The following is a 26,234-nucleotide window of genomic DNA, read 5'->3' on the forward strand; positions in this document are numbered from 1 at the left end:
AGCATTTTGGAAATATAGTTCCATTATCTTCTGGCATCTATCCTTGCCACTGAGAAGTGAGCAATCAGTTTAATCATTATTCCTTGGTGAGAGCTATGCCTTTTCCCTCTGGGTGCTTTACAGATTATCTCTGGTTTGGTGTTCTACAACTTCTCCAGGATGTTCCTGGACTGGGATTTATTTTTATTTATTCCTCTCACGACACTTTTGCTACTTAAACCATAAATTCATGCTTTTCAACAGTTCTGGAATATATTAAGCAAATTCCTATTTAAACATTTCTCCACTTTCTATTTTGTGTTCTGAAATCACTACTAAATATACTGGTCCTTTTCATTCTATATTTCATGTCTCAGTATCTTTTATGTTTACTTTATCTCTCTTTATCTGTGTAATTTCCTCTGATCTGTGTCCCAGTTCTCTAAATATCTTTTATAATCCTATAGGGATCTTAATTTCAATGACCATTTCTCATTTTTACCTTTTTCCTAAACTTCTCCTTTCATATATCTAGCTATCATGTTTTTAACTCTTATTTTTATGTCTTTGATCCTTTTAAGCATATGTGATCTTAAATTCTTTTAAGGGTATTTATTATTTTTATCTAATGTATTATATGAATTTTTAAATCTATCTGCAGTATCTGATTTTCAGCATTGATGGACTATTTTCTTTAAGAGTCTGGAAATATTAAATTATGAGGTCATTTCCATTGAAGCACTATTTGTGTGAATGTCATATACCTATAAAACTTAGATTATACCTTGCCAAAAAGGTCTTCAGTTTGCACAGATCTTTATACTAGTGACTGGTCCCTCTCTTTAACCTCTCTCTTTTCTCTCTTTCACAGAACCATTATTTCCAACTGTTTACTGGAGAGTTAATCATTTTCAAGGAACATGACACACAAACACACATCTTGATTAACATCACCCAGGGAAGAAACACTGTCATCAACATATCCTTTATCTACAAATTAGTAAAGACTTCCCTTTTAATTTCACCCCTCCTCTCCACCTACACTACTGCTATCTTTCACTTAAGGCTCTAATTGGTTTCAGCATCTCCTGACATATAAAGTTATGTGATAGCATCTAAGTAGCTATCACTCCTGAAACATATCACATACAAAACTGAGTTATTACAGATATTTTATCATATAAACTACATCTATTTAATTAGTAACTACAAGTGTACCATGTTTCATTAAACATTAAACATGACTAATGTTAATATTAATCAATTAAAACAGATCCTCCAAAACTAAGGCTGAAGCAGGAAAAATTATATTCAGAACATAAGCACAAACTCTTGACCTTAATATTAACGGGCTTTAGACATATTTCAGTATATATTGCTACTTACCTTATGGGCAGGTACCAGATTTACCAAAACTGTATCCAAAAGCTCCTGAGATACTGTATCGCCTTCACAAATAATAGAACTCATGAGGTCTACCATGTGCATGTGAACTTTCTGATTGTGACCATTGCTGAAATTCAAAATAGATATTTTATTTAAAGTGTACAGGATTTACTCATAACATGGTGTTGACAAACACTACTTTATAAAACATGGTATTAAAATATTAATTAAATCAAATTCCATATATTCATTTAAAGTTTCCCTCTCTCCCAAATCTTACAGTGGTATCAAAAATATATTTTTAAACTACATTTCCTGGACTACTTTTCCCTAATTTTAACCGGTCTCACAATCAAAAGTAATTAAATCAAATGTCATCTTTAGTTTTACCTTAAGTTCAGAAAATCAAATTGCTTTGAAGTTAATTCTAATAGATATTAAAGAATACACCAAAAAACTCAACTATTTACATGAATCAGAGAGTAATATTTAATTAAAAGATAAAAATATAAGCCAAAAAATATTTTTATATTGGCTATAGATTGCCTTATGCCACTCTTGTATATACCTTACAATATAAAATTAAGTTCTATTCATTTTTAAAACATCTCTAAAAAATGTTAATGAGTTCTTAAGTTACAACTCTTAGCGTTACAAATATTCATCATAACAAATATAGTTTATACATATTCACCTGTAAGTTCTAAATTCTTTATATTAAAAAAAAGTTACATGCCTAATAAAATAAACTTACTTTATAACTGAAAATAATGTTCTGTATAATTGGGTAAAAATTTCATTGCTATCTTCCAACTCAAAGCATATGTTGTATGATTTGACCCAAGCAATGTTCTAAAAATAAGAAGAAAAAAAAAGAAAGGTTAAATACTTTAATTAGTAAAAACATACAAGCACAAAAACCAATTTAAAATGTCATTGTAAGATATACTGCTTACCTCAAGTAAGTAAAAATACCTATTGAATTGTGGGCTCTTTGTATCTTCTAGTCCCTTCAACTGCCTTGTTATAAACATAAATATATCCTTCAAAAAAGAGAGACAAAGTATTATTTAGATTATGAATCTTAAATGAAAATATTCACTAACTTCCTAAAGCTAATTCAGCACTCATGTGTATCAACCATGATAAATTTAAAAACCAGGGGGAAGACTGTATTTGGCTGGAACTTCTTAAAAGAACCTTATCATATAAAACCTTGTCATATGAAAACACTAAATATCTTATTACCCTTCACAGGAAAATAAGTAAATAGTTTACTATGATCTTAGAGAAGAACACTTCATCTTAAAGCAAGTTAAAAAACTAGACCCGGAAACTAGTAAACCAAAATTTATCCTATTATCATTATAACAAAGGTTATATCTATAATGTTACTAGTATTAGTATTACATACTAGTAACAAAGGTTATACTAATAATGTAACTGAGAGCTAATTAGGTTTGCTGAACAGCACTATATAGGTAATTATACAGCAAAAACACAGTGTAGGAAACTTAGAATTCCAAAATAAATCACCAAGTGAAAAGACAAAAGATCACAGAAACTTAGAAATTTTAAAAAGACATGTAGAAGTTAACTTTCAAGCTTCCTACCTAATCATTAAAGTTACTTGTTCTTTCCCACCATTTCTCAATCTATTTCCATCTGTTGGCTTTTGATTTTTTTACTACATCTTCCTTTTTTACCTGGATAGAGATAGGTTCAATGTCCCTTAAGGCAATTTTTATGGAGAGGATGTTCTTAAAATTTTGGAAAAGGGTAATTATAAAAGCTAATTCTGCAAAGGAATCATGCTAATCAATAAATATAAATAATATTAAATAAATAAAAAGAAAAGAGAAAAAATGTTTTCCGTATAAGTAAAATGATAAATATTTTTAAAAGGGAAAAATATGCAGTTAATGACTAGCTTTTCAAAAAAATACTATGGAAATTATACCTTCAAAAATGGTCACTTTGACAGTAGTACTGTACAAAATACATCTTTTGTGAATAAATCCTCCTAGTGTGACTAAAAGAAAACCAAGTGCCACAATGACTACCTGGAGATAGACAACAGTCACTCATTTATAACCTTTCCAACAATCACTGACCTACACATGAAGCCAAGTGTATAAAAAGAGTTTTCTGATAACGATAAATTTACAGTGGAAATATGAGCAAAGTGTCACAATTTTCTATTCCTGCCACTGCAGACAAAGAAAAATACAAATTTTCTGCTAATCAACAGTGAAAAAGAAAAGACGCATTTAAAGAAGACCAAAAATTTTGACCAGAAAAAGTAAGATACTGTAAATTTTTCAGCTATGGAATAATCCCAAAAGACTCTAATTTAATCACAGCTCAATATTCTTCTTATAAACCGTCCTGTTATAAATAGGACAGACGTGTAGGTATTCTTTTAGGAGGACTTTTTATTACCCTAAAGCCCTGAAATAAGTCAATGATTATGCAAAATGAGAAACACAGGAGAGGTAGAAGAAACCTGTAGCAGCATTCTTAAATTAGAAATGACAACAAGACATTAGTAAGGAAGAGCCCCACAGGCCATTTCCAAATTAGAGGTTTATAATTAGAAAGCAAAATATATACCTGGGTACACAACTCCACAGATCAGCTCATGTTATCTACTTAAACCTCTGACCATTCTCAAATTCTGCATTTCAATTCTACCTTCAAGTGACAAATACTCTCACTATCCTGAGATTCTTTACCAATTAAAATATTAAACAATCATGCCCAAACCAGTTTGGGCATTCCACGCTAGAATTTTGGCAGACTTGATCAAATGAGCAGGTTCCTCACTCCCAATTATCAGGAATCATTCATATCAGGACTCTTTTTCACCACTGTAAATCCAGTTCCTAACACATAATTAACATCAATACTTGTTAAATGAAATAAACCTGAATTGCCATCATTTTCTCCACACTGGTATTAATAATCTTCCTATAGACTCATTCTCTAACCCACAATTTCCACAATTACCTCTTTTTTTTAAAAAGATTTTATTTGAGAGAAAGTGAGAGAGAGCACAAGCAGGGGAGAGGGGCAGAGAGAGAAGAGAAGGAGAAGCTGACTTCCCACTGAACAAGGAGCTGGACACTGGGCTGGATCCCAGGACCCAGGGATCATGACCTGAGCTGAAGACAGACACTTAGCTGAGTTGAGCCACCCAGGACCCCCCCCCAACAATTATCTTTTATTACTACTGATTTTTCTAGTTATCTAATCTGTTTTATTCAATATCTTTTTGTACAGCTCTAGTAATTTCACACTTTCCAGCAGCTGAATTAATCGTGCTATTCCCCTTTTTCCATCTTGTAAAGATTTTCCATTCATATGGCTTTACTTACAACTACTTTAACCAAGTACTAGGTGTCTTTTCTACCTTTCCATTAAAATTTCGTTCACTGTATTTTCTTCCAAACAATTCACATCTCACACACACACACTAGGATTCATATAGTATAAATTCAAGCTTATACTACATACTATGTTTTAAATAATGAATATGGTCTTCAGTATAGATGTTCAAAAGGGAAAAGGAAGTATCCCCCCCACCAAGTGTTTTTGAAACAGAACTAATGATAATAAATATAAAAAGTATAGAATACACTGCACTAATCTACTTCTTATCCTAAAGATCAAAAACTGTTTTACAAAAGTAAGTACTAAATGAGGAGTGGGGGAGTTGTTTAAAAAAAAAAAAAAGAAGAAGAAGAAGAAGAAGTTGTTTAACAAAGATTGCTGCAGTCAATGTCAAAGAATCCCAAGAAATTATCTAAATACTTTAAGTCCCATTTTAGTTAGAAAGATAAATGAAAGTATTTCTTGGAAGTTCTTTAAATCAGTACTTGCCTTTAGTTTATCAGGGGATGTGTAAGGAGCTTCAGGAGCATAAATCCTGAAAATATCAGCAAGGCAGCAGGCTACCAGTAAGCGAACATCTTTGTCAGGATGCTTGAGGAAAAAATCTGAAGCAAGATGTAAAGCTAGGTTTAAATAAAGCTCCTTTTCTTCTTCAGAGTCCTGGTCCATATCCATGAAAGTTTTCACAACCATCTATTCAAAAACAAAATAATGAAATAATGAAATCCTTCATGTAAAAATAGTCATTTGAAATAACAACCGTATTAATTGCAAAGATTAACCTTCAAATAAAAAATACACAGTACTTTCATTTTTCCCTTGAAAGTATCTGAGAGAACAAGATCCTTCTAAAACTACAAGAAAAATAATTTTTCTTTTAAAAGACTAAAATACTTTTCATGTACCCATCATACCTGCTAACCAGATAAAAAGTTTAAAACTAGCCTTGCATGGAGTTTCTGGTCTCACTTTTACAAATGGACTACAAGGATTATGTCCTTCTTAAAAAGAGCAACCCCTTTTTATAATATACCTACTCCTTTTATTATACTTCTAAAGAAAAAACCTAGGAAAAGAAGAAAACAATTTATTCTTCCATGTGACCCATAAACCACTCCAGATACATGGATTTATACATTCAGCTAAAAAAGAATAAACAGATTTAAGAAAGGATGATGAAGATGTATTCCTAAACGTTAAAAAGCTACCACAAAGTGACTACCATAGCATCCAACAAAATATTTCTTGTGCCACAGTAAAAGAGAACATGACATGGACAGTTTATTAGTAGGACTCAATGGCACGTATGGAGTAAGCAGAAAGAACCTATAGGAAATGGTTCCTTTTGCAAAAACATTTACATAAAAGTAGTAGGACAGAAATAAAAATGGTGAGGAATGGTACTAGTTGAATTTTATAAAAAGCTTTTTCTAATTTCAGTATTAGTTGTCACAATGAACCCTCAGTCATACTATTCTTACCTCAGATGAGACTTTAAATTGCCTAACTTGACAGGAACACACATTTAAATAAAACTCTAATGGAAAGGTGACCATCTGGCATCCACTAGGTGGTGCTGCAAATACTAATCAACAAGTAGGGCTAGCCACCAACTATCAGTATCTATGACTTGGTCCTTGAAAAATACAAGGATTTCTACTCTGCTACAGAGTTAGATTTCTGAGTAATAAGTTCTCCAATGCCTTGCTGGGGAACAGTGTTCCTCACAGGGCAGACCCTCAGTTCTACTATACCAGATGCCAGAACCAACTGTAGACTAATCCTTTCAGTCTGGCACTATAGTTAGTTTATGGGTACAAGGTCCAGGACTACTCTCCTAACTTTTAAATTTTATTATCTTAAGATATATGTTTGATGGCTTAGGCATATCATGAAAAGAGGCAAAGAAGAAAAAAAAAGACCTACATGCAGGAAACCATTTCTTTTTCTAGACTCTATTCACAAAAGAGAGGTTCAGTATATTTTGAATAGAATATTATAGGAAACTCTAGAAATTATATAATAAATAATGACACCTTATATGTTAACAAACTTTTAATTTATAAAACTTACTCCTGTAATTGTACATATCAAAAATTACTGTCAGCCCACATTAAATCCTTTTTATATTTCTCTAAGAAGGTTGCTAAAAATAGTAAGTGTAAATTAGGAAAATAAATGAAAAAAGTATATTAACTAGATTACTGCTGGGCATAAATGTCTAAAAAATAATGAAAACATATCACAAACACTAAATGTGAACACTGTGGAAATCATTCCACCAAAACTAACAATAAAGTGTACGCAAGGGCTAGATAATGAGAATTCCTCAAAACTGTCTACAACTCAAATGGTGTTATTAAACCCAACTGCTCATGTATAAGTCATCTATTAAAGAAGATGTCTGAGGAAATAACATCTCTAAAAGACAGGAAATGCTAATCAACTTATAAGTATAGCTTCTGCATTTAACAGTTTCGTAGCAAACAGAGATGTTTACCTATCATTGCTAAAATATAAACTAATCTGAAGAAATAAAGTATTCACTTCTCTAAAAATTCAACAAGGTCAAGAGAATTTGATACAGAGAAAATGAAAAGTGTCACATACAAAGGATTTGTAGCTTCACTATTTTTAACAAAATATACACAAGTTCCTAACTAGCACATATCAGTAATTTTAATCTGCTCAAAGATGTCTTTTCCTTTGAATAAAAAAAAATCTGATATCTGACATTCTAATACTATATGCACAAAACTAAGACTTTATATGGAATTTATGAGTATTAGAGTCCTTTTCTTCTAATAAAAATAAACCATGCAGCAACAGCTATAAAACAGTACTTTGCCTTAAGGTTCCAGGGTCTTCAATGACTAATTAATGCAGGTTTTCCAGTCTTGAAATAGAGACAAATAATAATGTATCAAGCAACATAAACGTCTAGGTACATGCAATTTTAGAAGGGGGAAAATGTTCAAAAATAAAGAACATCTCAACTAACTGATAAATCAGCTCAGCATTCTGCTTGGCCACTCTGCTCCTTTAACCATTTTACAATCACAGGGGCCATCACTGCCCTGAAGAAAAGGTAAAATATTGTTCAAACACATATAAAGAGACTCTAGCCATACAGCAACCACCTCATCTATGGAAGGTCACCATTAATCTTGATTCATTGCTGCATATCAGAAGCAGAGAGAAAAGCTGAAAGTAAAGCTCTTTAACCTACTCCAAAATAACTTGCAAGTAAAATACAGACTGAGTGCTCAGTACAAAGACTTAAAACTTCCTTTCTTAGATTAAAATGATTGTTTTTGTAAAATAAATGAGATAAAGGACAAAGGAGAACTTTATACAGACAACAATGAATATAAGAGTACTACAGATTTATTCTTTATACCCAAGTATAGGAGGCCCTAGAAAATCTAAGCTTCACCTTTCCAGTTGTTCTCCCATTAACAGTAGCTAAGGAAACCCTACAGTTTTGTACCTACTTCCCCTCTCCTTGATCCTTTCCCTGCCATTTTTAGCTTTCATTTGCTTTTTTAAGGTGCCCTAACAAAATATAGCCCTATGTGATTTCCACAGGTAACCCCCCACCCTAAACAGATGTCCCAAAACATAACACAATTCTACTCACCTTTAACCGTCTCACCATCTCCTCTTTAGATATTTTGTCTGAGATTTCCTTGACACCAGGAGGATAAGTAATTTTTCCATCATTGGTTCTTGTCTTTGAGTGAGCCATGATGGAAATATTTTTACCCCTAAAATAAGAAAACTGTTAGAAGCAAACAAAAAAACAGGCATAAACAAAATTAATAATAAACATGAAAAGTAACTGTCCCAACTAAATAATTTATAACTACTTCCTAATTTATAGTAATTCACTTATCTAATTAATGAAAAACATTTTATTAAGCATTTCCCCAATTTTTTTCAATTGTATTTTCACTTCATTTCTACTAATGGTAAGTTGGGTTATTTGCACTTAACCCTCCAACTACAAAAACTATAAATAATAGAAAAAAATCCAAAATAAGCTTATTTTTTAAAGCACCACAAATTACTTGTCCCAAATAAAAGAGAATACAGGAATCCAGAGAGGTAAATGGAGCACTGAGCATTATATCCATTTAAACCCTGAGGGCATTTGCCAACCCTGACAAATCTAGAATTCAGTTTTGGTGGTCTTATGAGGCAAGGGGGACAGAGCTAACTCTTAACCTGGCAAGGTAGAACATCAAAAAAGAGACTCTCCTGACATGAGTGCACAATACTACTGTGTCTCCAGAAAGATAACACCCACAAAGATAAGCCAGAAATCAACATGCGCCCATGCCCCCATCAACAGCCACAGGGAACAGCAGAGAAAGTTGCCTTGGTACTAAGCAGAGCAACATAATAACAGATTCAGCTAATTAGTTTCTGCCATGGGCCTGCACATTTGCTATGGTTCACATTACCTAAATTATCCAGAGAACCTCAACACATAAATGCAGTGACCCCTGTCTGGTAGTACCACAAAGCACCAAATGTAAGTAAAATTCTATACCTCAAAGAATCCCCACCATGAGGTTTCTAGGACAATGAGCATTATCAAGTCAAAAATAATCAAGCACCTAAGGCCACATGACACTGTATGCAAAAATCTGCAGAAATACCAGGCACCAAGACAAGATACACAAAGACTTCACATATTACAATTCTCAAACAGATTACAAAACTACTATTTTATTGTTTTAAAGAAATAAAAGTCTAAAATAACTCAAGAAATAATTATAGAGAGCAAACTAGAACAAAAAGTCAAACTTCTAAAACAAAAATGCAAAAACTGAAATTAAAAACTCAATGGACAAGTTTATTAGATTAGAAAAAGCTATTAGAATTAGTGAAGTGGAAGAAAAATCAAAAGAATATAAAGAAGAAAGGACAGAGAAGTTTAACTTATGATTCATGGGAGTACCAAAAGACAAATGAAGGCACAGGCCCCTATCTGAGTAGAACAGCATAAAATTCAAGAAGCCAAACAGAATTAAACTCAGTAAGAAGAATTGTAGAAAACAAAGCATTAAAGCAATCATATTACTTTGAAAGGAACAGTATTTATAAACTAGTAAGTCAGCACAATATAAGCCAGAAGACAGCAAAATGTCATCCTCAATGTGGGAAAAGAATATAATTGCAAAGCTAAAGTTTACAACCAAGGAATATAATTTTCAAGAACAGGATGAAAATACAGATAAATTAGCCAAACAAAAGTTGGAAGCTATAAGTAAATATATATAGCACTTCCAACATTGCTTAGCACATACTATGCACTTTACACTATACATATATGCTATACATGATCACGTTAAAAAACGCTGATTTTAAAATTTCACTATAAAGAGCTTACAAAAAAACATAAAGAAAATATATGGATATGAAATGCTGAAAGTAAAAGGTTGAGAAAATAATACCATGCAGACACTAAACAATCCAATTACAAAATGGGCAAAAGACATGAACAGACATTTGAAGAGGAAATTCAAATGGCAGATAAGCATATGAAAAAACGTTCAACACCAATAATTAGGAAAATGCAATGCAAATTAAAACCACAATGAGATCTCATATACTATTAGAATAGCTAAAATAGAAAATAGCAATAACATCAAATATAGGCAAGGATGTGAAGAAACTGAATCTAGACACTGCTGGTGGAAACATAGACTAGTACAACCATAGTTGAAAATAATCTGGCAGTTCCTCATAAAACTGAACATGTACTTACCATACAAATCAGCAATTGCACTCTTGGGAATTCTTCCCAAGAAATGAAAGCCTGTGTTCATGCAAATTTGTACAAGAATATTTGTAAGAGCTTTATTCATATACCCCACAACCAGAAGCAATCCAAAGCCCTTCAATGAATGAATGGTTAAACAAACTCTGATAGATCCGCACAATGAAATACTACTCAGCAATAAAAAGAACTGACTTACTGATACATGCAATAACTTACTGTCATTATGCTTATTGAAAGAGCCAATCTCAAAAGGTTACATGCTATATGGTTTCATTAATTTAACATTCTCAAAATGACAAAACTATAAACATGGAGAACAGATTAGTGGTTGCTAGGGTACACAGATGAAACTAAGAGGTAGCATTATGGAATTCCTTTATAATTCTGTATCTTGACTGTGATAGTAATGACATGAATCTATAAACAAGATCAAAATATACAGAACTACACAGAGACAAAGAGAGAGAGAAAAAAAATATTGTGCAAAAACTTGAGAAAACGGAATAAAATCAGTAATCTAATTAACATTATACAAATGTCAATTTCCTTACTTGATATTGTACTTCAGTTACAAAATATGTCACCACTGGCAGAAGATGAGTGAAGGGTTACCGAATTCTATGTACTATTTTTGCAACTTTACACCTATAATTCTTTCAAAATAAAAAGGTTTAAAAGCAAACCAATCAACTGTATTCCTATGAATAGCAAATAGGAAGTTTAAAAATACAATTTACATAGAAGAGCATAAACTACAAGTTAATCTAACAAAAGATGTACTTTTACAGAGAAAATCATAAAGCTTTACTGATAGAAATCAAAGAAAACCTAAATAAATAAAGAGATATCATAGACTGGATTGGAAGTTTCAAATACTATAAAGATAGCAAATCTTTCCAGTGATTATGTAGTCAGTACAATCCCAATCAAGCCTAGGTTTTGATTTTGAAACATGGCAAATTTTTAAAAAATTTATATGTAAATGCAAGAGGCCAAAGTAGCAAGATACTTGAAGAAAAACACTGTAGATGGATTCGTTCTCAAATATTAAAACCCATTATAAAGCTAAAGTAATTTAGATGATGTAGTACTGGTGCAGAAAAAAAAAAAGGATTAATGGGAAATATTAGCCTAGAAACAGACCCTTCATATTATATACATGAAATTTAATATATGAAAACAGCAGCGAGGCATATCAGTAAGAAAAGATCAGAGAAAACAAAAAAGTTCCAAATATTGCCTAATATTTTGATAATATTCAGTCTTCCAATCCATGAACACTGGATATCTTTCCATTTATTTGTCTTATTTCTTTCACCAACATATTGCAGTTTTCAGTATACAAGTCTTTTACTTCCTTGGTAAAGTTTATTGTGAAGTAACTTTCTTCTTTTTGATACTATTGTGAAGAAATTCTTTTGTTAATCTCCTTTTCAGATAGTTCACTGGTAGTACATAAAAAGTTGATTTTGTATCCTGCAACTTAACAATTTATTCTACAAAATTTTTTGAAGGGTCTTTAAGGGTTTTCTACATATAAGATCATGTCATCTGTGAACAGGGAATTTTACTTCTTCCTTTCCAATTTGGATTCCTTTTATTTCTTGCCTTTACTTTATTGCCTAAATGCTCTGGGTAGGACTTCAGTACCATGTTGAATAGAAGTGGCAAGAGTGGGCATCCTTGTCTTGTTCTTGATCTTAGAAGGAAACTTCCTATTTTCACCACTGAGAAATGCAAATCAAGAACAAGATATCACTTGACTCCTGTAAGGAAGGCCATTATCAAAAAAACAAAAGCTAACAAGTGTTGACAAAGATGTGAAGAACAAAGAATTCTTGTACACTCTTGGTGCGATTCTAAAATGATGCAGCCACTATGGAAAGCAGTATGAAGGTTCCTCAAAAAAATTAAATATAGAACTACCATATGATCCAACAATCCTGACCCTGGGTATATACCCAAAAAAATTGGAAATCACTAACTCTCAGAGGTATCTGCACACCCTTTTTCACTGCAGTTATTACTCAAAATAGCCAAAATATGGAAAGAACCCAAATGCTCATCAACATGAGCAACATAAATAGATAAAGAAAAAAAGGTTTACATGTACAACAGAACATTATTCAGGCTTTAAAAGGAAGAAAATCCTACTATTTGCACCAATATGGATGGACCTGGAAGATGTTATGCTGAGTGATTTAAGTCAGTCACAGAAGGGCAAATACTGCATGATTCCATTTATAGGAGGTATCTAAAATAGTCAAACTTGGGGCACCTGGGTGGCTCAGTCGTTAAGCGTCTGCCTTTGGCTTGGGTCATGATCCCAGGGTCACAGGATTGAACTCCACATCGGGCTCCCTGTTCAGTGGGAAGCCTGCTTCTCCCTCTCCCACTCCCCCTGCTTGTGTTCCCTCTCTGGCTGTCTCTGTCAAATAAATAAACAAAATCTTAAAAAAAAAAAAAAAAGTCAAACTTACAGATACAGAAAATAAAAATAGTGGTTGCCAGGAGATGAGAGGAAAAAATGGGGATTTGTTATTCCATGTGTGTAGTTAACAGTTAGACAATATGATTAAATTGTAGAATGTTCCATACAACATAGCACCTACACTTAATACAGTGTTGTACACTTACGAATTTGTTAAGAGGGTAGATTTCATGTTAAGTGTGTTCTTACAAAAAAAAGCAAAGAGACACAAGGAAACATTTAGAAGTAATAACTGTGTTTATCTCAAGTGACAGCTGTGTGGTAATGGTATCACAGGTGTTGTATATAATAAGCATGCATTTTTTTTCTCTGTATCAGTTACAGTTCAATAAATCAATTTTTTAAAGATTTTATTTATTTATTTGACACAGAGAGAAAGAGAGCATGAGCCGGGGGGAGGGGGCAAAGAGAGAGGGAGAAGCAGGGATATGGGGCTCGATCCCTGAGCCAAAGGCGGAAGCTTAACAGACTGAGCCACCCAGGCACCCCAATAAATCCATTTTAAAGAAAGAAAAGATTGGGGCGCCTCGGTGGCTCAGTGGGTTAAGCATCCACCTTCGGCTCAGGTCGTGATCTTGGGGTCCTGGGATGGGCCCTCCTGCATTGGGCTCCCTGCTCAGAGGGGAGTCTGCTTCTCCCTCTTCCTCTCCTTCTGTGATCTCTCTTGCTGTCTCTCAAATAAATAAATAAAATCTTATAAAAAAAATTAGAGGATTTTCAAGTACCCTCTGGGAAATAAAATGCTTTGCCCCATCTGCTGGGAAAAAAGAAGAGGAGTGGGAGGAGGGGGGGAGAGGAGGAGGAAAAAATGATGATGATGATGATGGCAGCGGCCAGTGGGCAGTTAGATTTCCAAAGAGATGTCTGAGCTAGGGACAGATTTGGGAATCCTCAACGACAGTTAAAACCAGAGGCACAGATGAGAGCATTCAGGAAGTCTTGTAAAGTGAGAAAAGATAAGAGAAGACACGTCTTTAAGAAACAGACAAAAAAGAGCTTGCAAAGCAATCTGAAAATGATCAAAGAGGTAGGGAGAAGATGCAGAGAAGCCGTATCGGAAAGTAGGGGGGTACACCAAGTTTCAATTCAAGACAGAGAGTGGCCAACACTACTGGACTGTGCAGAGAGCTCAAGATGAAAAACCTAAAAAGAATCCATTGTAAGATTTTTTTTTTTTTAAGATTTATTTATTTGACAGCAAGAGAGGGAACACAAATAGGGGGAGTGGGAGAGGGAAAAGCAGGCTTCCCACCTAGCAGGGCGCCCGATGCAGGGCTGGATCCCAGGACGCTGGGATCATGACCTGAGCCGAAGGCAGACGCTTAATGACTGAGCCACCCAGGCACCCGAATCCACTGAAGGATTAACTGTAATTAGGGTGATGACTGCACATCTCAGTAAATTTGCCTAAAAATCACTGAATTGTACACCTGAAATAGGTAAAATTTATTAATTTTATGCTATGTAAATTATAGCTCAATAAAGTTTTTAAGTTTTTTTAAATTTTTTCAAGTTCTGAGACATTCTAATAGCCCCCCCCCTCAAATAACATCATACCTATACCTCACACCTTACACAAAATGAATTCCAGGTAGATTCGTGACCTAAATATAAAAGCAAAATATAAAAACTTTTAGAATATAATGCAGGAGAACAATTACATGACCTCAGGTTAGGAAAAGCAAGAACCAAAGTCATAGCTGTGTTCCTTCAACCAAAGAAGATACTTAACAAAGGCCCAGAACAAATCATTTCAGGGGAAGTTAAATAAATGTGACAGGATTCCCAGTTTTCCACAGCACGTGGAACGTAACAAAGTCTCTGCCTTTCTTGACAGAAGTAAAAGCTGATACTGACCATTCCTAACAAGAGATACACAACTGTAACCACAAACTGCAACTAAATTAATGTAGACATGGTGCCTTTGCAGAATAAACTCATCCACACAGTCAAAAAATTTGTCATAGTCAAAAATTTGTCAAGTGCTTGTTACTTACATAACTCTTTAGCAGTGACTATAGGGCAAAATGAGTAAGACGGATCTCAAAAATCTATTCGACAAAGTCCCCCTAAATAATTAAATCACAATAAATTCTAAAATTATCCTAACAGAAATAACAAGCTTAGAAAATAAAAAACTGAAAGAAAGCCCACTTCTGTAAGTGAATGGGAGTGAACTTGGTAATAATATATAGAACAAAAAAAAGGACCGAGAAAACAGTTCAGAATGTGTTACTAATCTAGAGAAGAAAGTTCAGAATTTGTTACTTAGGATCTAGAAGTGTGACTGAAGGAAAAAGTGGAAGGAAATAAAAGGAGCTAAGGAAGAAAAGATAAGAGCCAACCAACAAAGGGGCAGGTCTACTCAGTACGCACTTCAGTTTTATAAACAGGAGAAGCAGATTTGAAATATCTCCATGAATATATATAAGCTGTTTCTTCAGCATAAGACATATTTACTGGCCCTTGTCTACCAAGCAAACTCTATGTACCTCAAATTCTCACTCAAGTCTATAAGTCTATGTTTAAACTTTCCCTGACTTCTCCAAGCAGAGCAAGGCTCCTCCCCCTACAGCTAAAAACTTTGAACACATCATAATTAGCACTTACCACATCATATTTAGTGAACATATTTTATGTCTGTTTCTCTTACTAGGGCTGTAAGCTCTGTAAGCCAAGGATAGCATATCAATTTTATGCTAGCATCTATTACAGAGCCTAGCACAAAGCAGGTACTCTGGAAATCCTTGCTGAATAAATGACCAGAACTCTTCTAAGAAATGGTGGCTACAACAGGCAATACAAACCAGAGAGAGGCAAAATCAAATCAAATACAGTAAAACCAATTAGGAAACTGCTACAAAATTCCAGGTCAGAAGGGGGAGCTGACTGCAGGCAATCATGGGAAAATAAGAAAACGGATTCAAAGACTTATGAATGATTTTAAGAAAGAAGTAGAAAAAAAAATAAGAGAAGTAGAAGATGATTACAAGATTCAAACCTTTGTTCCTTGAAAGTCAATCACTTAAATATTTACTGGGAATTTACTTAGTGCAATATACTATGCTAGACACTAGAAATGCAATAATAAGCAAAATACATAAAATCTCTGCCCTCATAATAATGGAGATAGAGAAAAACGATCGAGAGATTAAGTCTTGGGAAAAAAATTTGGTCTAGAAGGCAACTCAAAATGTAGATCTGAAGTTTTAGAGAAAAACCAAGGCCAGAAAATATTTTAGGACCATGTACAGCTCATGTTTTATGAATTTACAAGATCAGTTAAGAAAATGTGTAGGATTAGCTAAGACACCAAGACTGAACCTTGAGTAAACATCTATACTGATACGGGGAGGGGACAGGAAGAAAAAGAGAAGAGAGTCAGAAAAGGTAAAAAAGCAAAAAATAATTTTTTTAAGCCTCAAAAAAAATGTTTGAAGATGAAGGGGTGGTGGCATACAGTGCTCAATATTTCAGAAATACATACTACTGAAACATACAAAACGACCTCAGCAAATACTCCCTTGGACCTGGCAAGGTGATCTTTAAGAAAGAAGTTTTCAGAGAATAATAGGAATAAACAGCAAACTGGTGTAAGAAAGAGAAAAAGGTGCAAAGAAGAGGGAAAGGTGTAAAGAAAGAGAAAAAAGGTGTAAAGAAGATGGAAAGGGAGCAATGCTGAGGAAGAAGGGAAGGATATAGGAAATACGTAGGATCTTCAATTGTTATCAGAAATAAAAATAAGAGATAGTGATATATAGCTGCTCCTCTTAGGTTTAAGACTGTCAAAGAAATTATCTGACAATTTATTTCATCTCCGTGGAATTACAATTACTCATATTTAAGGTAGGGTAGATACACTGAAAATGAAAAAATAACAACTGTACTTAAAAAACATATAAAACTGACCAGTGTCAGAATACATTTTATGTACTATATACACTATAAAACAAAGGACAAATTCCTTTCTCCATTTAACATGTACACAAATTTCACCAATTTATAGCAAAACCATGATAATCCAGAATTTCCCTGTTTTCAGGGTAATGTGAAATGCATACCTTCAGAAAACAGTTAATTTCATTGTATGCAATGTGTTGTTATATTTACATTTTTATGTCCAGTATGAACGATAAATAACACAAGAAAATATTCTAATACTAAACAGCTTGTACAATCTTTGAATAAGTTCAAACAAAATGATTATTAATTAAAGGAAATATATCAGTCTCTTTAAAAATCATACTGACAGTTCTAGGAACAAAAATCAATGGTATCATCATTCTTCATTCTGATATTATCAGATGTAAATAAGTGTTAAGATGAAATAAGACTGAAGCAAAAATATTTAAAGATCCTTTCAGTGAATGGGAAAGAAGAGCAAGGTTAAGAGTAATAGGAATCACTTTTTAATTGATGTGAGAAGAGATAAAGACAGGCATCTGCCATTTTCATGATGAATTTGCTTAAAAACCCAATCTGTGACAAGTTCAGGGTCACAAATCAAATCAAACCACTACTAGAATCCCTACTTTCCCATGTTTATTAAAAACCCTTTTTCTTCCTGGGACTTTACTCAGGTAAAGGTGGAATTAGAAGGAAAAAAGGTTTGTGAAGAGTCTGGAAACTGCAAAGGGCAGTCTTCCCACAACCGGTACCTCTTATAACCAGCAGATGGTGCCCTCCATAAAGACAACCCTTCCAGTACACAGTCATTACAAAGAAGTTGTTAGGCTTATTCTTAGGCCAGGGACAATTAAAAAGCTATTGTGTTTTCTAAGAGAATAAAAGATAAATAAATTATGTTAATTTTCCCTAAGTATATAACCTTAAGGCCACATTTACCTATTTTCCAACTATTCGAACAAAAAGCTTTTTTCCATATACAATGTTACCACTAAGGCACCATGTAACTTGAAATAATCTTTTTTAAATTCAAATTAAGTGTATTTAGTAGTTATCCCTATGAGTTCTGATTAAGCAAAGTAATTTTAAATGGTTCAGAAAGTCCTTTCAGAAAACAAACTCATTTTGTTCATATTTTTGGCAATGTTTATTTATAAAATGTTTAATGTATTTCTTGCCTACATTCTTTTTAAGGATCATCAATCTTACAGAAGGGAGTAAGGTTAAACTTAACTGGTTCAAACAGAGAAAGAGCCCCAGGACCTAAAACATCTCAACTAATACCAGTTTCTAACTAACAGTACAAAAAGTATTGTTAAATCTTTTTAAAATAGTATTTTTTATATTAATAATGATGGTATCTCTCATTTATTGAATGATTGGTATTTCTCTAGTCAGTCATCAGCTCAATGTCCTATTCAGTGGGGGAATAAAATTATGTATTCTTCTATGCACATCAAACCTCACGCTGTACACATTCTTGCACAACCCCCTATTCTTAAACTTGCCTTCATTTCACTGAGAAAATAGAAGCTCTAACAAACAGGAACTTCCCTCAGTCTCCCATCACTAATCTACTGGCCCACCTACTGTATTTATACCCATTCTCTCATTCCTTCCTGTTATTAGAAAGTATGTTAGCCTTCTATCAAAAACTAATCCTCTCATAGGTACACAAAATCCCACAAAGACTGACCTCACTAGCTGTCTCCTCTCTCCTCTGCATAAGTACCCTGTGTCTACTAGATCCCTTCTCTTAGCACCCAATAGACTCTGTTCTTGAGTGGAAGGAATACTAGAGCACACCTGCTTAGACTAAAAATACCCCTCCAGCTACTACTATCTTCTCTCTCAAATTACCTTCACAGTCAAGCTTCTCAAAAAGTGTATTTCCTACCTTCACGTCTTCAGTTCCCATCTAGTCTTTATACTAACAATCTTGTTTCCAACACCCACCATCACCAGCAGTAATGCTTTTGCCATAATCATTGTAGCGGACTTCAAAAACAGCAGCAGATTTTTCCCTTCTCTGCATCTACACCCTTGTTGCTCCTCCAATCAAGAAAAGTGTTTTTCCAGCCCTTGAATCTGAAATGATCTTATGACTTGATCCAATGGGACATTTGGCAAGCTTAGTGTTTCTGCCTTTGAGGTTACTGACTTGCTGCTCTTGGAACTCTACTGAAGTGCACAAGCCCAGAAGTTATTCCACTAGAAAATGAGAGGTCCCAGTTATTCTAGCCATGATCATCATGAACAAGCCAGCCCCAGCCAAACTAGCAGGTGATCACAGATGTATACCTGCGGATGCATGAGGAAGCCCAAGTGAGAGATCACTAAAGCTGACCCAGATGAGTAGAACTGTCCAGCTGCTGCCCAGCTAAGCCAAACTCTGCCAACCTGCAGAATCAGGAGCCAAATAAATGGTGGTTGTTTTAAGCTGTTAAGTTTCGGGGTGATTCACTATGCAATAAAAGCTAACTAAAAGTCATCACTGACTTCCATGTTGTCGAATCAAATGAACACTTTTCTAATCCTTAATCGCTCAGCAGTATGAAACACAGTTGATCGAACCCTCCTTCTTGAAACATTCTTTTCCTTTGGTTTTTACTCCATTTTATCTCTTCCTGATTTTCCACCTACCTTACTGGTCACTCTTCTCTTTGTTGTTTCCTTTTCTATCCAGGCTCTAAATATTAGTAATTCATCAGAACTCAATTCCTCCTACCCTTTATTCACTTTTTTTAAGTAGGCTCCATGCCTAGCATGGAGCCCAAAGCGGGACTTGAACTCACACCCTGCAGACCTGAGCTGAAATCAAGAGTCGAATGCTTAACCTACTGAGTCATCCAGGCACCCCTATTCACTTTTTAACCTATATTTTTTCTCCAGAATTTTGCCCTAGGCTTTTTAAAACCTACTCCAAAGACTTTAAAATAATACATACCCTACACCAACAGATCTCTTATGAACCCTAGTCCACATATACAACTAGTTAACATTTCCACTTGGTTTATTCACAAAGGCATATTGAACTTAAAATTCCCAAAACTAAACAACAAACTATCTCCCAACTTCTTCCCCCTCCAAAATAACCTTCCTTCTTCTATCTTCTCTCTGTATATGGTGACTTAGAGTACCCAACTCGTTCCTCCCAGAAAATTGGGGGAGTGACCCTTTCAACATTTAAAAGCAACCAAGTCCCGTAAATGCTACCCGCTAAATACAAATTTTTATTTGTCCATCATTTCACCACAACTAATCTAAGCCACCTCCAATTCATTCTTCAAACAGCAGCTAGGACGATCTATGGTAACACTAATGATCTAATGTACTAAGGTACATTAATCTCTTCATATCACTGCCTTAACTCAAAATACTTAAATAGGTTCCCAATGCCCTTAGAATAAGTTCTAAATATACTAATCTGACCACTTTAATCACTATACTCCTGTCACACCTCTATTTCTTAAAAGCACCAAACCAAGATCCTTCTGTCTCAGTGTGTACTATTCTTTCCGCTTCAAAAACTCTTTCCTCCTGTCATCCCTTCTCTGGTTTTTCAAGTCTCACATGTCAATCCTCGGGTATGCTTTCCTGAGTCTGCCCAAACTAAATTAAATCTCTATTACATGCTCTCAACATCACCCCTGTACTTTACCTTCAAAGGATTTATAATAATTATAGGTGTTTATCCTCTAATGTCTATGTCCCTTCTGAACTTGTACAGGAACAAGAATCCAATTTTGTTCACTACTGTATACCTAAATGCATAATGCAGTGATGGGCAAAAAAGCAAGAGCTCAACAAATATTCTTAATTATGAGATGAACTACATGATTATGCCCATTTTATAAATGAGGAAACTGAGGATCAAAGAGATTAACTATGCTGAAGTTATCCAGCAACTATACTGGAACTAATCCATACCTGATTCCCAAACCTTAACCTAATGGTTCCCAATTTTTGGAACTCAACTGAATCTCCTAACACTCAGGCCCAAACACCTGCACTTAAAAAAGTGTTCCATGAAGATTTTTATATGCAAAGTTAAGTAACAATGCATCTTAACAGCCGAAAAGTTAACCCAAATATCTATTAATTGATGAATGGATAAACAAAATGTGGTACATCCATACAATGGAAAACTAATTAGGAATAAAAAGGAATAAAACACTGATATATAACACTGATGAACCTCAAAAACATTCTCTGAATAAGAAAAGCCAGACACAAAAAACTACATATTGCACAGATTACATTTACATGAAACATCCATAAAAAAGCAAACAGATGAGTTGTCATCTGGGATTGGGGTTGAGAAAGTTATCACCATAAATGGACACCAGTAATCTTTGGAGAACAATGGTTATATACTCTAAACTTACTAAAAATCATGGACTTACACACATAAAATGAGTGTTATAAAGAAAACACAAAAGAGAACAATTCATTCTGTCAGATGGTAGAGAAGGTTGTCAGCAGCGTATCACAGAGTTGGAATTTAAGTTGTGGAAGACAATAGAATGGCTAGGTGTGGATTCTAGGATTCAAGGTAACTGTGAAGCAGAGGAAACACTGAACAATGAAAAAAAAGCACGAAAATATGCTAGGTCTGAAAAAACAAACAGTACAGGTATCTGTTGTTATATGTGCCTTTCTAGAAAAATCTCACATTTTGCAAAATCACTTTTCAAAATAATGGTTAAAACAGAACATTAGCAAAACAACAGCAATCCAAATAACATACAGGCATAGTCTCCACTGGCATTTGTTCCCAGCATCATAATCAAACTTTTCAGCCTTAAATATAACAGTTCAGGTTTTCTCAAGATGTAGGCCCTTGAAGGTAGTACTGTATTAGTAAGAGAAAAAGATTCAGCAAAATTAAAAACAGCCTTCAATTTTTTGTTAAACGGAGGGAAACAGTCTCACAGATATCTCATCTGCACTTGAAGCTGTACTAAATAGATGAACACAGATTTAAGGATTCTTGACACTATTAAATCTTCTGCTTGTAAAAAAGGCAATTTTGCATCAGGATTTTCAGGCTTTTTTTTTTTTGCATCTATAGATCTAGATGATCACTTTAAAATATGTTATAGAACATATTTTAAAAGTTCTTTAAAAATATGTTATAGAACATATTTTTCTTCATGACACAATAAATCTAAACAATCTTTTTAGTCAAACATCTACATCCACTATAACTTCAAACATAATATATGGTCCCACATTTTAAAGTTTTTTAAACTTCTACTGAGATATAATTGACACATAACATTAATATTAGTTTTAGAGGTACAATATAATGATTCAGTATATGTATATGGTGTGAAATGATCACTAAAATAAGTCTAGTTAACAAGTTACAAATTTTCTTTTTTTGTGAAGAGAACTTTAAAATTTTTAAGTTTACAATACTGTAACTACAAAACCTTTAAGATAAAGTTGTTAATTAAATGTTGGTCATTATAAATACTATATTACTTTTAATTAGGTAGAATTAATAAGTGCACTTCATTTTACATACAGTATGCTCTGGTCCTTAGGTATCAATACAGATGGTACATTTATGTCCATTTTATTGCAGTCTTAAAGAGATACAATGTAGTATTATGCAAGATGTACTGGATTTTTAAAGTGTAGGTCTCAAAAAAATAAAAGTACAGGTCTCTCTGAGTTGGCACTATTTAAGTTACTTACACCATACGCCTTATAACTGAACATAGCAGCCCTCTGTAAACAATTTTCTTCTCAGTTCCCTGGGTGAGGGACGTTAAGGTTAGGGGAAGTAACAGGGATCCCAATGAGATAAATGACCATACCTGGTATGGTCTGAGAAAGGGTCAGGATATTTTCCATTCATGGGCAGAGCTTTCTTACTGTCTTAACCTTTTTTCTCCCACTAAAGCATACTTCTCTCCTGTTCTCTATTATGTTAACTGTTCTTACCACAACAAAATTTTTTAAAAATTTAAGTTATGTGCCTTGTAGATGGAAATATAATTACTAAACTGGGAGGAGAATGACTGGAAGATAAATCTGTATATGAAGTCCACCAAAAAGTTTAATTTGATAAAGTTCTCACAATTTCCCTATAATAGGAAACATACCAAAACAAACATAGTACATAAATATTTGAAGATATTCCTTAATATATAAATTTTGAAAGTGTGCACAAGTACTTTAATCTCATTAATATTACTTGTTTCAGTTATTCACAATTGCATTATGTCCAATAATTTCTTTACCTATTAGATGTATTTTGCAGCTGCATCACCCTGACTAGGAAACTGCTGCTCCTGCCATGAGAGAATTAGAAAGAGTTTTTATGTTTATAACAGATAATTGCCAATATCTACCTTATATTCTTCCTGGCCAAAATCAACCCAATTTTGTTCTTTGGTACTGCTGCCCAAACATAAATGCCTGTTTTTGTTTTCTTAAACAGATTTACTGAGGTATAATTCACATACCAGACAGTTCACTCTTAAAGTACACAATTCAACAGCTTTTGGTATACATTATTAATTTTTTATTGTGGTAAGATATATATAAAATGAAATTTGCCATTTTTGCCATTTTTAATGTACAATTCAGTGGCACTGTTTATATTCACAAAGTTATACAACCATCACCACTATCTATTTCTGAAACTTTTCATCACCCCAAACAGAAACTGTATAACCATTAAGAAAGAAGCCCCCATACCCTCCTCTCCCCAGCCCCTGGTAATCGCTAATCTACTTTGTCTTCATTAACTTGCCTAAGTATCTCATATAAATGTAATCATACAGTATTTGTCCTTTTTATGTCTGGCTTATTTCACTCAGAATACTTTCAAGATTCATCCATGTTGTATCAAGTATCAAAACGTCATTCTTTTTTATGATGGATAACATTCCATTGTACATATATACCATACATTGTTTATTCATTCATCTGTTGACAGATTGTTTCCACCTGTAGCTATTATAAATACTGCTATAAACATAGGGGTACAAATAACTCTTCAAGAACCCACCTTCAATTCTTTTTGGTATATACTTAGGATTTTACGGATTCCTTGTGGAGAAATGTCTATTCAAGTCCTTTGACATTTTTAAGTTAGGTTATTTGTCCTTTTGCTGTTGAGTGGCAGGATCCTTTATATATTCTGGATAGTAAATCCTTATCTGATATACGATTTACAAATAATTTCTTCTATTCTGTAGACTGTCTTTTCCCTTTCTTAACATTGTCTTTTAATGCACAAGTTTTTAATTTTTATGAAGCCACACTTATCCATTTTTTTTTTATTGCTCTTGCTGATGATATCATGGTTAAGAATTTATTGCCAAATCCAAGGTCATGAAATTTTACCACTATGTTTTCTTCTAAGAGTTTATGGTTTTAACTCTTTAGGTTCTTGATCCACTTTGAACTAATTTTTATATATTGTTTGAAATATAGGTTCAACCTTCATTCTTTTGCATGTAGAAATACAGTTCTTCCAGCATCATTTGTTGAAAACTATACTTTTCCTGTTTATTTTCAATAAAGATGTCCTGGTTTCTCCTCTAGAAATTTTGATTCAGTAGATTTGGGGAGGGACTTCAGATTTCCCATTTTTAAGGATGTCTCAGATATTTACTATGGTCAAACAAGTTTGAAGAACAGTAAATACAACTTCAAGTACTTGATTCATATTCTAGATCAAAGACCTATTTCTTTTTAATCCTTGCTTAGCAGATACACTCAGCTTATGCTACATCCAGGTGAGGAGTTAGGTAAGAAACCCTTAATTTTCACAAAAGGTTGTTAACCTTACCATCTGCACATCTGATCTCTAAAACATAGGGCTTTACCAAAATAAACAACACAAGCTTACCACAATACAGACTCATGCCATTCATTCTTTTAACAATAAATATGTGATCATCTATTATATACCCCAGCACTGTTTGAGCCACAGGGGATACAGCAGTAAAGATTCTTGCTCTCGTGGAACTTAAAGTTGGCGGGAAACAGACAACAAATAAGTATGTGTGTGTGTTAGGTAATGTGAAATGTTAAGGAAATTAAGGGTAAGTGGAGAAGGAAGCAGTTTTAGATTGCAAAGACATTTTGATGAAGTGACATTTGAGCAGAAACCTGAATAAGAGTAAGAAAATAAATTATACAAATACCAACAGCAGAATATTCAAACAGGGGCGCCTGGGTGGCTCAGTAAGTTAAGCGTCTGCTCAGCTCGTGATCCTGGGGTGCTGGGATCGAGTCCCATATTGGGGTCTCTGTTTTGTGGGGAGTCTGCTTCTCCCTCTACCTCTCTCTCATGAATAAAATCTTAAAAAAAAAAGAATATTCAAGACAGAGTGAGGCCCAAAGATTACAAGCTTGAACAACATACTACTCAACTGTCAGCAATGAAGCCCAGTTAGATTTCAAGGATTATAAAGGATTCTTGATGGAAATCCAATTCATTTCTTCCTCTAGATCAGGGCTTCTCAACCTAAGCACCACTGGTTGATGTTTTTGCTCAGAATTCTTTATTGTGGGTCAGCATATGAGTGTTCCTGTACATTCCAAGATAGCAGCATGCCTGGCCTTGGCCCACCAGATACCAGTACCACAGAGACACATGCGTGTGCACGCACACACACACACACACACCTCACCATCCCCCTTAGTTTTAGACAAAACCAAAAATGTCTCCAGATATTGCCAAATTCCCCCGCAGGGCAAAATGCGCTCTAGATTGAGAACAAGACTCCCAATCAGTCCTTAAATTGAAGTTCCATGTAGGAAACCCATAAAAATGGTCTTTAAGAGGTCTATGAACCGTGTAGTCATCTGAAAGAGTAAAGTCTGCATGTGTGCGAAAATGTGCTTTTTTCTAGAGAGAAGGTGCAGAACTTATAATATCTAGAAGGCTAATGACTCAAAAAAAATAAAATTAAGGGATGCTTTAGTATTTTAATTGGGTTACTAACTAGGAAGATTGTATAACTGCGTAAATATCTAAAAACATACACTCTTCCAAGACTGAATCAGGAAAAAATACAAAATCTGAACAAAAACAAAACCTGAAATATATATATACATATTTGTTAACATCTGAAAGCTCCAGGTTTGAGCCACATTTGTCCTAGCGGTCACGTATTTAATATCAATGGGCTGTGCTATGGTTCCTTTTTTTCTTTCATCACAAAAGCCTATAAAACCTGTCACTGAATTTACTAAAAGATGTTCTTGAAAAATCATCACCAACTGTCATTTTATTATCATCCCTATTTAACAAATGAA

General features: G+C 34.0%; 1 protein-coding gene across 8 annotated transcripts in view; it reads right to left on the reverse strand.

Annotated features, from left to right (window-relative positions):
* Positions 1-26,234, reverse strand: part of PDS5B (PDS5 cohesin associated factor B) — a 195,472-nt gene that overhangs the window by 119,332 nt on the left and 49,906 nt on the right. For 5 of the 8 annotated variants that reach the window (XM_027590030.2, XM_027590031.2, XM_027590029.2 and 2 more), the window contains 6 exons: positions 23,201-23,251; positions 8,399-8,525; positions 5,248-5,451; positions 2,322-2,408; positions 2,120-2,217; positions 1,366-1,492 (listed from right to left, as the gene is read on the reverse strand). In XM_027590030.2, the coding sequence (XP_027445831.2) occupies positions 1,366-1,492; positions 2,120-2,217; positions 2,322-2,408; positions 5,248-5,451; positions 8,399-8,525; positions 23,201-23,226 (669 nt within the window). In that variant the 5' untranslated portion in view covers positions 23,227-23,251. Of the gene's footprint in view, positions 1-1,365; positions 1,493-2,119; positions 2,218-2,321; positions 2,409-5,247; positions 5,452-8,398; positions 8,540-23,200; positions 23,252-26,234 lie in introns of those variants that run through there. The other 3 variants (XM_027590033.2, XM_027590032.2, XM_027590034.2) reach the window with 3 other exon arrangements.

This window comes from Zalophus californianus, chromosome 3, assembly GCF_009762305.2.
Source record: "Zalophus californianus isolate mZalCal1 chromosome 3, mZalCal1.pri.v2, whole genome shotgun sequence".
NCBI classification, from domain to species: domain Eukaryota; kingdom Metazoa; phylum Chordata; class Mammalia; order Carnivora; family Otariidae; genus Zalophus; species Zalophus californianus.